General features: G+C 37.8%; 1 protein-coding gene across 3 annotated transcripts; it reads right to left on the minus strand.

The window, feature by feature from the left end:
* Nucleotides 1–5,540: 5,540 nt before the first annotated feature.
* LOC113078778 (CD97 antigen-like) lies at nt 5,541–14,422 on the minus strand. Of its 3 annotated transcripts, none has more exons than XM_026251076.1 (17): nt 14,333–14,422; nt 14,062–14,205; nt 13,941–13,979; nt 13,103–13,222; nt 11,659–11,790; nt 11,521–11,570; nt 11,353–11,439; nt 11,107–11,260; nt 10,520–10,636; nt 10,232–10,434; nt 9,945–10,115; nt 9,659–9,853; nt 8,829–9,046; nt 8,535–8,693; nt 7,926–8,097; nt 7,709–7,804; nt 5,541–6,973 (listed from the first exon to the last, which is right to left on the minus strand). In XM_026251076.1, exons 1-17 carry the CDS (start codon nt 14,391–14,393, stop codon nt 6,929–6,931), a joined length of 2,163 nt encoding a protein of 720 aa, XP_026106861.1. In that variant the 5' UTR covers nt 14,394–14,422; the 3' UTR covers nt 5,541–6,928. The 3 variants fall into 3 exon arrangements, with proteins under 3 accessions (XP_026106861.1, XP_026106860.1, XP_026106862.1); XM_026251075.1 differs by having other exon boundaries at nt 13,926–13,979; XM_026251077.1 differs by lacking the exon at nt 13,103–13,222 and having other exon boundaries at nt 13,926–13,979.
* Nucleotides 14,423–15,486: the final 1,064 nt, after the last annotated feature.

Here is a 15,486-nt window from a genome sequence, read left to right on the forward strand (position 1 = left end):
AAAGACTGCCACCCTTTATTCAAACACTACAAAAAAAAATAAAATAAATAAAAATAAAATAAAAATACGGGTACTTCAGTACTTAAAGCTACCAACAGGTTTAAAGTTAAAACAATTTAAACAGCAGCATGGTTGGGGGGATGGGTAGGGTATATTTGTTTGTTCGGGTGGGCGATATAACAAAAATTACAAAATGGCAAAAACAATTTTTTTTTTTCGATATATCATGATTTTGTCATGATTGTTTTTCTATTTTTCAAGCTGTTTGAGCATTATAGCCAAACTAATATCCCTATAAAAAAGACAAAGCTTGTTACATTAAGGTAACAAAATATGAAAACGTGTGGTGGATATTTAGCAGTGGTGCTGAACATAGACATAAATACCAGTCTATTAATTGTCTCATTAACTTTAACTCTTTGAAGACTTGGGATTTTACTTGGGATAAGACTTGCGTGTGACTTGAAATTAATGACTTGATTCCTCCTCTGATGAAATCATCTGTTTGAGTTCATGGGTGGAATAAACATATGGCAGGACTTTCTGATCCCTACACCTCTCCTTGGGAACGTAATGGCAAGTGATAGTATTTTTTCCTCTCTCTGTTGACAATTTGATCTAGAATACGTTTTTTCTTCGAGTATGCCAGATTTGCTATGTGTCTGCAAGACTGCACAGTTGGGCCATAATAAATAATAAAATCATGACAGATATACATTGTGGTTGCAATAATATTATTATACTGTAAAATTACATTATAAATTTGGTCAAATGGGTGGTGAATGCTGAATTTCCAAACTCTATGCATTGGTTTATTTAATCTGTTGGTTTTAGGCAATAGGTTACTTCACTAAACCACATTGTGATTTTTTTATTTTATTTTATAAATTGTTCACCCCTACACTCAGATATTACAGAATCTCCACGTTTCCTGAGTGACACAAACAAATATATATATAAAAAAGTATACATTTTGTTTCATTTCAGATGACAAGGGCTGTTCATCTTCTGATGAAGAAACAACTTTAAAATCAAAAGAGCAGCTGATGGTCAAAAGCTTTTCGTGTGTCACCTGTGGAAAAACACTGAGTTCAGAGAGTAATTTAGCAAGACACGAGAGAAAACACACAGAACAGAAAGACTTCACCTGTAGGAGATGCAAAATCAGCTTTGCTACCGCAGAAGAGAGGAGACTTCATTCAAAAGAGCACAGCGGGAAGAAGGAGTACAACTGTGAAGTGTGTGGGGAGATTTTTTTCATTCGTTCTAGTCTAAAACTTCACTTAAAGACTCACGGTGAAAAGTCTTTACAATGCAGTGAATGTGACAAGTATTTCACCACCAAAGGAAGTCTTGTTGTTCATAAGCGAATCCACACGGGAGAAAGACCATACAAGTGTCCGCACTGTGAGAAGAGCTTCATAAATGGATCTCAAGTGAAGAGACATGTGCGTGTTCACACTAATGAGAGACCGTATCAGTGCAGTGAATGTGGGAAAACCTTCAGAACCTCAGACTGTCTAAAGTCACACCAAAATATACACTCTGATGAGAAACCAGGTGAGAAACCGTTTCAGTGCAAACACTGCGACAAACGATTCCGTAAACGATGTTATCTGAACTATCATGATAGGATTCACACTGGAGAGAAACCGTATCTGTGCTCCCACTGCGGGAAAGCTTTTGCTAATCCGGAATGTTTTTTATCTCATAAGAGAATCCACACTGGAGAAAAACCATATCACTGCAGCATTTGTGGAAAGAGTTTCAGTAGAGTTAGTACTTTAAAAAACCACAAGAGGACTCATACTGGAGAAAGACCGTTTAAATGCTCACAGTGTGAAAAGACGTTTGCTCGATTAGACGTCCTTCAGGTCCATCAGCGAGTTCATACAGGAGAGAAACCTTACTCCTGCTCCATCTGCGGCGAGAGATTCGCTTATTTAGGTAGTTTTCAGACCCACCAGAACAAACACGCTAAAGAACAAACTGCTCCAGAATCACCAGAGTGACTTTCATCAGTCAGCTTATAAAGTGCTGTGAAAGAGTTTTTACCCCCTGTCCTAACCTACCTTGCCATATGCGAAAAATGAATTGCCCAGCCCTGTTAAATCATGAAAGGACTGTGATTAATCACATTATTTTAGAAAGCTGAGTTAATTTCAATAGCCACACCCTGATTACTGCCAGACCTGTTGAACCAAAGAAACCACTTTAATAGACCCTGTCTGATGAAGTGAAGGGTGCTTAAAGAACAACACATCATGTCACCATATAAAGAAATTCAAGAACAGATAAGAAATAAAAAAGTTAAGTTTTTGGAACTTTTTAGTAGGTGAGTGCCACTTTAGATCTGGCGTAAAACCAACACAGTATTTCATAAAAAGAACAGCGTAGCAACAGTCAAACATGGAGGTGGTAGTGTGATGGTCTGGGGCTGCTTTGCATTTTTTGATGGAAGCATTAATTCTGCGCTCTATCAGAAAATCAGTTTGTGACCTCAAGCGCACTTGGGTTATGCAGCAAGACAATGATCCCAAGCACACCCGCAAGTCCACCTCTGAATGGCTCAAGGAAAACAAAAAAAAGGTTTTGAAGTGGCCAAGACAAAGTCTGGACTTAAATCTGATTGGGATGCAGTGGCTTGACCTTAAAAACATTACAATCATGCTCAAAAACCCTCCAATGTGGCTGAATTACAATAATCCTGCAAAGAAGAGTGGTATGAAATTCCTCCACAGCGATGTTTAAGACTCATTGCCAGCTATCACAAACTCTTGAATGCAGTTGCTGCAAAGGGTGGCACCGCCAGTTATTAGCTTTTAGGGGGCAATTACTTTTTCACATAGGGCTAGGCTGATTTGGACAGCTTTTTCCCTTAATGAAATGATTTCAAAGCTGCATTATGTGTTTACTTGGGCTACCTTTGTGTGATATTAAAATTAGTTTGATGATCTGAATCATTCAAGTGTGAAAAATATGAAGGAAAAAAAACAGAAAGAGGTCAAAAACTTTTTATGCTGCCATGTAATGTAAGATATTTACTGGATAGAAATGAAAAAAACATTGTGTGGCAACTACTTTAACTTCACTGTAATGTCAAATAAAATTAAAGTGTATGTGTATTTTGGGTATTAACCTTGTGAAAAATTTATTTTATGTTCCTGAACGAATCATCCTTTTTGAGCAAATCAAAAAGCTCAAGGTTTAGTCATTTTTTGACAGGATGAAGAAGTCCACAGTTACCGGTTCACTGATCTGAGCATGCACTGCTAATAGCATCATGCTGAGGTGAATTATGAGTCAATGATGGAACAATAATGGATTACATCAGTGGTTCCCAATCATGGTCCTGGAGAACTCCTAACACTGCACATTTTTGGTGTCTCTCTTATCTGACACACATTTGAGGTCTTGGAGTCTTCACTAATGAGCTGATGAGTTGAATCTGGTGCGTTTGAATAGGGAGACATTTAACTATGTAACTGTGGACTTTTTTATCCTGTCCAAGAATGACTAAGCCTTGAGCCAATAGTCTTTGAGTCTGAGATGTGATGGAGAATGTGATTTGTTGAATGTATAGAACAAAAATATGCCCGACTGCTGGACACAAACAAAACCAAAACACAAAATAAAAACACAGGCCTGGTCCTGTCTCGTCCTTCACTGTCGTCGCTCCTCCCTTCATCCTTCTGGAGCTCCTATGGCCTCTATCTTTCTGACTTATTGACTGAACACCGGCCCCTTTTGTCTCTCCGATCATCCAATTATGGATGATCCATTGTTATGCATCCCTAAGTCGAGGCTAAAATGCAGGGGTGACTGCACTTGCTTGGTAGCTGCCCTTAGATTGTAGAAAGCCTTGCTCCTCTCTATTAGAACTGCACCTTTACTATCGGTTTTTAAATCTATGTTGAAAACTTACCTTTTTGATTTGGTGTTTTGTAACTGAGAATTTTCTACTATACTGTTTTATAGTATAGTATAGTATAGCATAGTATAGTATAGTATAGTATAGTATAAATGGTCTCAAGCCTAGGAAAGACTACGGATAGAAATACTAGAGAAATTGAATTAAGTGATCTAGTTTAAAGATAAAACACTGCATAACCTTTATATTCCCTGTATTGTTTGTTGCAATAAAAAGATATTTATTTATTAACATGGCAAAGTAACCATTGAGGAAAGTTCAGCAATAGTTTAGTTGCTTCAAAAAAATGTACAGTTATGGGAACAATATTTAATGATTTTGAAAAAATAATGTTATTATTGGCTTTCCAAACACTCAAATGGGAACCAAATGATGCTAACATTAAGGGAACAATTGCTGGGGTGATTTTCATTGGAATAAGTTCACGTAATCAAGAAAGATCTTTTCTCAGACTGTTATTAGCTCCACATCATCTCGGTTCTCAAAGAGCATTGGTGCTGCCATGTAAGGGAAGATATTTACTGGGTAAAAACTGATCTTCTGGGTGGAAAAGGTGTTTTTGTGTTTTTTCCTTCCAAATACTTTAATGTGCAAATGGATGTAGAATATATAATTAAAATATATGCTAATGGTGCATTAGGCAAGGCCACTTGTGTGAAAAAACAGTACTGTTTCTGTCGCCTAGGGCTCCACCAGCTGAAGGGGGCAGCAATGAGCGCACATACTCGCACTATATCTTAGCAGGGTTGTGGTAAAGAGTGGCATGGTCACCCTGAAATTTCGACTGCCGCCCCCACTGGATCCCCAACATCATTGGGCTAAGTACTGTCAAACTGATGATGCCTGTAAGGCACTGGATCAGAGTGCTGTCAGTTGCTGATTGATTGTTGCCTGCAAAGTTTGCATTTGGGGCACTCATCAACACCATTAGATCAATGGGCTCTATCAGTGCTTTGGCAAGGTAGTTTTTTTTTTTTTTTGCCTTGCCTTGCCATAAAACTAAGTTCAAAAGGCAATTTAAAATATTGATACTGTAAATAAAGTTCACAAAATCAGTATTTTGTTTCGACCATATTTGTGGCAGTTGATGAATCATGCTGCGAGATTTCTCCAAAAGGTGTGCGTTTTTGCAACAATGCATTGTTAAAGGATCAGTGTGTCATGTAATATGCCCATATAAACTTTAACAGCCAATTAAAAAATATTGGTGTAGTAAAATTTGCTAATTCATGAGATCAATACATCCTTTATTAAACTGTTTTGACGAATTCAATGCATCCTTACGGAAGTGTTGAATTAATGAATCAATTCACTCCTAACAGCACTTAAAAGGAACAGCGTCATTCACATAGAGGGAAGAGCATCATGTTATTTAAAGGGGAAGTTCACGTGTTAATGAGTAGCAAAGGAATAAATAGCTGTATTCTGATTACTTTTATACCACTGATCCGGCTTTTATATGTAGTTTATACAAAGGGTTTTTTTCTGTGGCCGCGAGAGTTCAACGAAATGCAACACAAACAAACAAAGGGTTCATTAGGGATTTCACCAAGGACATAAAAATGGCTAGAAATAGCCCTGGGAACACAAAACAGAAATCAGCCACAGCTTCTTTTAGCAGTTATTTAATACTTTTTGGAAAAACATCAAAGTACCACATCAGGGCTAAAAATGACCCTTATTTCAAGTACAAAAATAACAGCCAAAAAGAAAAAAAATTCTACAAAAGATAAAAATATTTTATGGAAAATGTAAATTAAACATTTGTTTCTTATCAAATATCATTACACATACAATAGAGAGCTAGTAAAGACAATGGTGTTGCAGGAGCAATGGGTTTAAAACTTTGTTTAGATTTATCCCTTTACAAAATCACATTGTGCTCAAAATAGAAACACTAAAGCCCAAAATATGCTTTAGTTTTGACAAGAAAGAAAATGTGTGTAAGCACAGGCAGTCAACACATCCGGCATTGTGCCCTCAAAGCATTCTTTCTCCACATAACCAAAAAAATTGTTGCATGTCCAGTAGTTTGTTATTGTATAATAACAGTTTACATCACAGTGGTGGCTGCTTTTGAAACTTCTTAATGAATTATGAATATAACTTTGCAAGTAATTTATTTCGAAAAAGTGATTCAGAGTTCCATGATTCCAGGAAACACGGCTTTGTTAAGTTTACATCTGTTTATAAATATTTCTAAATTTCAGTGGTTGCGGATTCACTGAGAACAAGTGTCTATGATATTTGTATAATTAAAAGAAATAATAGTAGTTAATCATCTTTTATTGGCCTGTTTCGCTAAGCCAGCGTTCACTTTAATGGGTTTTTATTGTGCATCTGAGAAAACCCCTTGGACACATCATAAGAATCTCAAAATTATTTATCTCTCCACAATATTATAGTAAAATGAACTTTCTTTGTCACCTGCTTTGTGCAATGCAACTCTGTTTAAGTAGCTTTATGAATCTAAAGTACCTCTCATCCTTTTTTCACATAAACGGGTTAAATTTCCCAACAGCTTAAATACGTAAAGTGGCATGTAAGTGCAGATCATATAAACGCGGTGGTTTGTGATTGATAATCGATTAAGGCTTCAGAGAACACAAACTTTATCATAAGGCCCATAGGAGGCGAGTTCTACAAATACCATCTTCACAACATTTTCATATATAAGCAAATAAAAGCTGCCTTTTGCCTGTAATAAAAGAAGTTCTCCACTAAAGGCACATATACAGAACAGCTAAAGTGTCTCCAATGTCCATGAGAGAAAGAAAACTTCCCTGCACATTGTATTGATTTATCTGTTTTAGCTGATATGTCTAGGTCATGTGACGAGTCAAGACCTGAAATTCTTGCCTAACAGAGAGAAAGAAAGCAGTAACAGACCCCTCAATGGAAAGGGGTCCTATGTGCTGCAGAATGAAAGCTCTGTGAGACCACCATGTGTCTGTTAAGGTAAACATCTACATGGCTCCTCCAGGACTGACAGCCGCTCTATATCTTGGACTCTCCTGTGGTCTGATGGCTCCGCAGAGGTTGCTGTAGAGGTCAGAGGACACGGTTAGAAGAAGAACCATATTCTAGTGATGTACTGAAATTAGATTTTTAATATAAGACTGAAACTGAATTTATAGCCTTCATTTACCCAAAAACTTATCACAAATATTTAATAATCAGCTAAGTTGTACATAAGCCTGTTTTAGTCAACTTTTTAATAATTATGTTCCTACTCCAAGTCGTAAATTTAAACATGTAAATGGTGGCTGAAATAAAACCTTGATTTTATTAAAGAATAATTCAAACATACTTTAAGTAATGAGTTTGTCACTAACCAATTTAGTTGATATATATGCGTTAATGGAAACTAGGGTTGCAAAAAGGTAAATTTCAGAAATATTGCAGAAATTTTTGAAAATTTTCAGGATTTTTTTTTCATATTCCAGGGATTTCTGGAAAGCTTCCGGAAATGTTGCAACCCTGATGGAAACCTAATTGATTTTCTGATGTAAATGTGACGTTAGGTTACACATTGTTTGGTTTTAATGACATTTTTACGCAGTTTAAACATACGTTCAAATTTCCATTCATGTTTATTTTGTGCTATAGCTAAAGAAAATTGATGATCATTTTACGTGCCACTTAAAATCTGTTATAGTGCCAAAACGGTATTTATTATAAATGTTGAAACTGAATTTGAAAACTGAAGACATTGGGTGCATTTTATGAATGCAATAGACACCAAGTCAATGATGATGTCTTGCCATGCAAATGTACCTGACTGTTGCTGGACTGATTGGTGCTGAATTCTGAATATTTCTTCTCCTTTAGTGAGCAGATGCTGGTAATAAGCTTGCAATACTCGTCTCTGACCTGAAGGGGGAGACACAAAAAGTGAAAACAACACCGAAGCCTCGTGCAGAATACATAGAAATGCTTCCGTTTTGTTGTGTGTGTGTGTGTGTGTGTGTGTGTATGTCTGTGTTTTAAATACCGGTTTGGACAGCAGGCAGTGCATGATGAAGATGAGCGCCCCTTGGAAGCTGTTTAAGATGGTGAAGAGGTACAATGCAACCTGAGTTCCTTCCTCCTGGAAGAGGAAGCAGCCAAAAACCCACATTCCTCCAAGAATACACATCTGAGCCACGGCGGTCACTGTAAACCCCCTGAAAGTCAGCAGAAATTAGTAAGACTCAATGACGGAAGCTATTTTGGACTCCTTTAATAAACTAGGGTGATGATGCATCCTCTTTTTCCCGGACATGTCTTTTAGTGAAGTGAAGTGAAGTGAAGTGACATTCAGCCAAGTATGGTGACCCATACTCAGAATTTGTGCTCTGCATTTAACCCATCCGAAATGCACACACACAGAGCAGTGAACACAAACACACACTGTGAGCACACACCCGGAGCAGTGGGCAGCTATTTATGCTGCGGCGCCCGGGGATTTTAGGTAGGGAAATGAAATTTTGAGCTATGATATTTGGGAGTGTGCTACTTTGGGCTCTTTTGACAATACTTTAACCACCAACTAACTAAATCCTGCACCCACTGACCTCTTTTTGGATATCTAAATGATGGTCACCCTTTAAAAAACACTCACCTGATGTTGCGGAGTTTGGAGAGGTCTGGATTGAGGCTAGAGAACTTTTCGGCCAGTTTCCACACAGTGATGATGAAGACAAAGCTGTTGAGGATGACGATGATGCACACTGGCGCAAAGAAGCTCCATATGAAATTGTGATCAAGAGAGAGCCAACAGCTGGAACAAATCACCCAAAATGATCATCAAACAGCTGGAAGCCACTCAGATAACACTGTAATTTATAGGCTGTCAAACTCTTTGCATGAAAAGCTGAAACACAAAAAGCACTTCATGCAAATTCACACAACTTACTGTCTATCAGTGCCGTATCCCTTTGGGAAGGCGATGGCAGAGATTATGATGACGAAGAGCGGGACTCCATATCCCACCAAATACATATAGAGATGTTTTAATGTGGTGTGAAACACCATCACAACCATCCGGTAGAGCTGAACTCCTTCCAGCAGCATCCAGCAGAACGCAGACAAGAAGAAGAAATGAAGCAGACCGGCCACAATGGCACATGCTACCTGAGATGAACAGAGAAAAACAGCCCAGCTACATGAGTAACGTTTGTGAACAAACACTGATGTTGGCTTGGCAAAGAGGACAAAATTATATCCTTGATACCCTTGATACACTTTACTTGAATACAAAATTATATCAATGTTCTAACAGCTTGCTAAAACATTTAAGCATGTTGCTAATATGTTTTAACACATTGCTAGCATGATGATTTAACACTTTAAACATGATTAGCATAATTATGTTGCTAGCATGTTTTAACATTTTGCTAACATGTCTTAGCATATTGCTACCATGATTTAACACATTGGACTATGATAATCGTTGAGTTTTGCTAGCGATAGACAGTTTAAATACTCTGCGTGTCTGATTGTACAATGAAAACTCATGGGATTTTTGCACTTTGGATCCAGTTTACAAAAATAAGTTAGATTAGTGAAAAAAAGATACAGCAGCCCGGGTTGGATCAGTCTGAAGGACTGACCTGAGTTTGGTGGTTGTAGCTTAAAAACTCTAGGAGGAGACCTTGTCAAGCCATCATAACAGTAAACACTACTTGCGATTCTCTACCTTTTTGAATTTAAGGCCCCCATATACAGAAGATATAAGACACACACCTGATTGTGAGTACTGGTGATCCCACAGAGGAAGACGAGGTCTGCGATGAAGAGACAGATGCTCAGATGGAGATGAATGCTGGTTCGGGTTCCTTGGATGGAGCGGCAGAACTTGAAAGTCAGGATGCAGAGAAATAAACAGACCAGAGACAGAACTAAACCCACACGCGTGATCAACACCAAATCAAACGAGTCCTGGAGGAGAGGAAGAGGGAAAATCATCAACATTTAATCTATAATCTGAATTAAATATGTTAAACCCCTGTTTTCTGGCTCACAGATGTACCTGGACAGGATAGAGAGCCATGAGCACAGCGAAACTACTGAGATGAGAGCAGGAACACACTGTATGAGTGCTGTTAGACTCAGTCCTCTTACAGCCCCGCCCAGACCACGCCCCCTCAGTCTCATCCCAGTACACACAAGAGTAAGCCATGCCCTCAGACTCCGCCTTCTCCTGAAGAAGAAGATTGATTGACAGTTCAGAAAACAGATTGATTTTCTGTAAATGAAATGTGTGTGTCTCCAGTGAGATCTTGTGCTGGTCTTTAGCTGATCTGTCAGTATCTTCACCTCCACGTGTCTAAAGACGAGCGTCACCGACTCTGACAGCTGCTTGGTTTCTGCATTACTGACGACGGCAGTCACCACTTTAGAGTTGAGCTGATAAGTGACACTTCTCTCTTTATCGTCTGATCTCTCATTGCTCATCTTGTGGAGCAGATCGCTGGATGAGTTCAGATCTTTATAACTGACCAGAGCTGCGAACGCAAAACCTGTGACCAAGAAAACATTCACATCTCATGAAAATACTGATGGCTTCATTGGTACCATCATATATGTGCACGTGTTTATTTGTACCTGGATATGATTTGCCTACAACTGTTTCCCAGCTGGTGCTGAAGAGGGCGGAGTCTGTGCTCAGAGTGACACGCCCACTGGGCGGAGTCTGATTCCGTGTGACCGCAACCTCAGCAACTGTCAATCACATGGACATACAGAACAACTGATATCAGTCTTCAATTACAAATGTGTGAAAATCTTCTTATAATTAAATATATTTTTCACAACAGTATTTCCATTCAGTAATCAGAGTTTCTGGAGGTTTTATGAAAACTTTTAACAACCTTTTTAAGAGCAAATAAAGAAAATCCAGTACAGACAAAAAGATCCCTAATTGAGCATACGTTTACTTGAAAAGCAGAACGAGTTTAAATAAAAAATCTACTTAAATCAAAAGGAAAACAAGTTTTATTTCACATTGGCAGACATCTGTTCTTGTTTTAAACAATCTCAAATATTTTGTTCATTTTCTCAAAAAAAAAAAAACGACTTTATATCTCAATTTCACATCTGAAGTAAAGACTTTGATTTAAGAATGTTTAGATATCTTCAATGATTGAAGACCAGAAACACAATGAATATGTGTAATGCATGTGGTTTCTCACAGGTGTTGTGCGTCTCCATCCTGGTCACAGGCTGTTTCAGCTGAGGTCCAATCAGACGCATGCTGTTCTCCACCGCGTCCAGAAACTGATTCAGCATCTTCCCGTCAGCGATGTTTCCTTCAGACAGCAGCTCATCAGTGGAAGTAAACAAGTTCTGTCAAACACAGTGAGATTTAGATGAATATTCCCGGTCAAACTGAGAAATGCAGAAGCAAGCAGAAAGAGGAAGAGGGCTGTTTGTTTAACCTCCAGTAGCTGCTCTCCTATCTGATGGCTGTTTGGGCCACGCAGAGACTCACAGCTGCTCCTCAACAGTGCCAGTAAAGTCTTCAACTAGAAGAAACACAGAAACCAAACTCTGAAAACTGATTGTTCACTAAGTTCTACCAAAATAATCATGAGGAGTCGTTCTACCTTTGCAGGCGTGTCCTCTGTGTCAGACTCAAAGTGGTCGCAGCTCATCTCTGCACACAGCATCAAAACAGTTCATTGTTTCACACATCAGTATCTACACCATTAACACTAATGTGCATATACAAACTGAACATTCACCAGTGCATTTTGATTGGCTATTGCCATAGTTACTGTAACCCTCATGGCATTTACAGCTGTAGCTGCCCTGATGATTGGAGCAGTTGGCGTTTGTGCCACAAACATCTGGAACACCTTTACATTCATCTTTGTCTGTGAGAGAGAGAAGATGGATGAATGTCAATTCCTATTATGATATCGTTTTATTTAATAAAATTCTTTAAAATTTAGATCGGAGTTTAGCTCCAACTCTAATTCAAGTCATATCCCAAGTCCTCAAAGAGTTAAAGTTAATAGTTAAGATAATAAAGTGAATGATTAAAAGATAATTGTGCTTTAGTGATGAACAAGTGCTGTTACTGAGAATAACTGAAGATCAGATGTTGATGTTTTATTGTTTAAAATGATGTCACCGTTATGGGGATCAGTGTTTGCTCTAGTTTGGCTCTTCACTCTTGATTTTCTGTTAGATATCTCTCAGTAGTAACACTTGAGGTGTTGTGACACAGAGATATCAGTATTATGCAGTGAGCAGCTATTAGCTGTTATTTATATGATGACTTAGTCATCACAAGCTGGCCTTATTATAGGTTTTGCAATATAGACACTATGAAACTGCAGCATGCAAATGATATGCTGCTTTAAAAGTTACAGAGAGTTAATTTTAAAAGTACATACTTTATATATAAATTTGAAAGCCAAGACTATTTAAACACAATTGTCACAATCAACAAAATGCTTCATGCTGCAATGCATGCTGTGTAACACCATAGTAAAAATTCTTGTCATGCTGAGGATCGTATTATAAGTGGTCATGTCTAAAATCCAGGCTGGGACATTTCTCTTTTAATATTGAAGCATTACTCTGGTATTTGTTTAGTGGGGCTTTTATTCTTTGGTTCAATAATAGTTGAATGCCAGACAATAATCAAAAAAAAAAAAAGCCACCTCTTCATGTGTTATCTATAGAAAGTGTAATCTCCTCTACTACTTCTAGGTTTGATTCAGCAAAGCACAAATGTTTGCTATGAAACAACATGGCAATTATTTAGGAGCAATTTACTTTGAATCATTAAAAGGGTGAAGAGCATAACTAAATCAAACACTGATCTCCACGATGGTGGTATCATTTTAACCAATTAAACATCAACATCTGATCCTCTATAATGTACAATAACAGAAGGCGTTCATCAATAATGCACAATCACCATTTAATCTGTCATTTCATTTCCCATTAAGTTTAACCCTTTGAGGACTTGTGAAATGACATTAAGACTTGCTTGTGACGTTGGGTGCGTCACAGATTTTACGAACAGATAACTGATTGAACTGTAATGTAATGAGATTTTATAGTTGGACATGACGGCAGACACACACAGCATGCTACGATGGTTGTGGTCAGCACCCAAACACACTGGCGTCAGAATCATTCTCCATCATTAGCATCAGCAGGATAGATGCTCACCTGTACAGGAGCCGTTCTCATGTTTGAGAAACCCTGGAGAACAGATGCAGCGGAAGCTGCCAAGTGTGTTAGTGCAACTGCTGTGAACTCCACACACTGAGGACACACACTCATCCACATCTGCAGCCGACAGACACGCACACACACACAGAGAGACAAGCGTGTTCACATATAAAGTAGTTAAATGATAGCGGTTAGAGAGACGCTGGAAAACATTTATCAGCTTCATGTGGAAACATCTAAGTGAACTTTGTTAATGATTGCATCAGCCTCTGTGCTTCTGGATGAATCCAGGACTTTCTAATCCACTGCTACTAGTTTTATTAATAGCAACATTGTTTGCTAAGTTTCTTTTTGTATGAGAAACCCAAGATGATCTAAAACATTTGTCAAACATCAGAGCTCACGGCATGAGATGCAACATGTCACAATGCAAATCAGCTTGATCTATTTCCAGAGTGTCAAATGAACATCCTTTCTATCAGATGTTTTTACATGTTTTGCAAAGGCAAATGTAATGCTTTCATTCACCAGATGATAAAGTAATGGTACCTGCATGCAAAGTTATATTGAAATCATGTTGAGAAGGAGCATACTACAGTTTCATGGCATATAATTACTATTTCTTCCTCTGAGCTGGTGGCAAGAACTGATCCTGTGAACTTATATTATATTTTTTAAAATGATAAATGTATCAAATAGATCTTGGATGGTTATAATCAGGGTCAGAAATTAACCGGTGCTTTGCATCCCTTTGTTTTTTTATCTGTTATCTAATACAGGCCTATTTAGTTATAGATATAAACAAAAGTTTAACTCAAACCTGGGATTGCCCCACCTCGGCATTCACGTGTTTTCTCAGTACACTCATTGATATCTGTTGGGGGAAGCAGCTGATATTAGTAACACTATTTAAATCATTGTAGTGGACTCTTTTATCCCATAATCCTCTCTCGTACCCCTACACTCCCCCGATGTTGCTGTGAAATTGGCTGTTATTGATCGAAATCCTTCATTACAGTTGCAGTAGTAACTTCCAGGTGTATTGAAACACTGAGCATGATCACCACACAGACCCGGATCTGTCACACACTCATCTATATCTGTAAGACAGTCAGAAAGGAAACAGCATTACAAAGTTAAAAGAGAACTACAGTTACGAAAATTCCCTTGTTTGAGTAACATACAGACAGAAAAATATTGTGCTGAAACAAATAAAGTGCACATTACCATCACAGCTGTTTTTTCTTTGTTTGAATCCAATTCTACATGTATGAGATTCACTAAACATCAGGAACAGACCTGGTCAGGAAAAAGAAAAAACAACATCTGTATAATTCTTTTTGGACATACATTAATCTATTCATGAGTATCTATTCTTCCATCCATCACAAAAAGTCTCCTGTCAATCCATTTTAAACACTTTAACGAAGTTTGAGTCACATTAGACAGAATTAAATGCTTAAAGTACAATATATGACAAATGGGCCAGCACAGCTGAAGGGATTTGTACGACACAACCAAGAACAGTTACAATGACTACAGACACAAGTTTAAATATATATATGCAATTTTACAAAGCAATTTAATTTGTTAAGGATGTTAAAATACTTCATCATATATAGCTTGTGCTGCTATAAAAACATGGTTTGGATTGTCTAAGAATCTCTATGAAGCCAAATAGATTCTGGTGACAGTGTTCATTCAGTGAAAGATTGCCAAAACTGGTACCTCATGATAATTTTTGAAGTGATCTGCCCATACGAATGATTTTAACTGGCCTACACTAGTCGTGCAGTGTCTTTTTATTGTTCACTAAAAAAGAACTGACTTGAAAGAGTCATTTGAAATGGACTGTTTTATTTACTTGATTGTTAAGAATATTGTATGAGCATAATTTTATGGTAAGTTTTTAAGAAGTATTCTAAGAAACTTCTATGAAGTCCAATATTAGTACTGGAAAATGACAAAACGAGGGCTGAACACAGTTTTTAGATCCTTAACACATAATGCCTATACATGCATTGTTATAGTTCTTTCATGCAAACAGAACACACTTTCACATATATACACAAAACATTCATCTACCCACTCACACAAATGACCCAAAACCATTGCGTACGTGTTCAGGAAACCACAGATGCGATTGAAAATGTCCCGTACATGCTGCAGCTAGTGCTAAAAGAACATTTCTCACAACTCTCAGAATAATCTGTTCATCTGCAGAACGAGAGAGCACTTTGCACCAATTTCAGACTTTCTTTTTCTCGCCTACTGACTTTTAGTTTAACATGGAGCTACAGATGTATTGTTTGATGTCTCACCCAGCACCCCCCAAGTCATGCAACTCTTTTTTTTTTGTTTAAATGTTGCTACACAATAAA

The sequence above is a fragment of the Carassius auratus genome, unplaced genomic scaffold, assembly GCF_003368295.1.
Source record: "Carassius auratus strain Wakin unplaced genomic scaffold, ASM336829v1 scaf_tig00026530, whole genome shotgun sequence".
Classification (NCBI taxonomy): domain Eukaryota; kingdom Metazoa; phylum Chordata; class Actinopteri; order Cypriniformes; family Cyprinidae; genus Carassius; species Carassius auratus.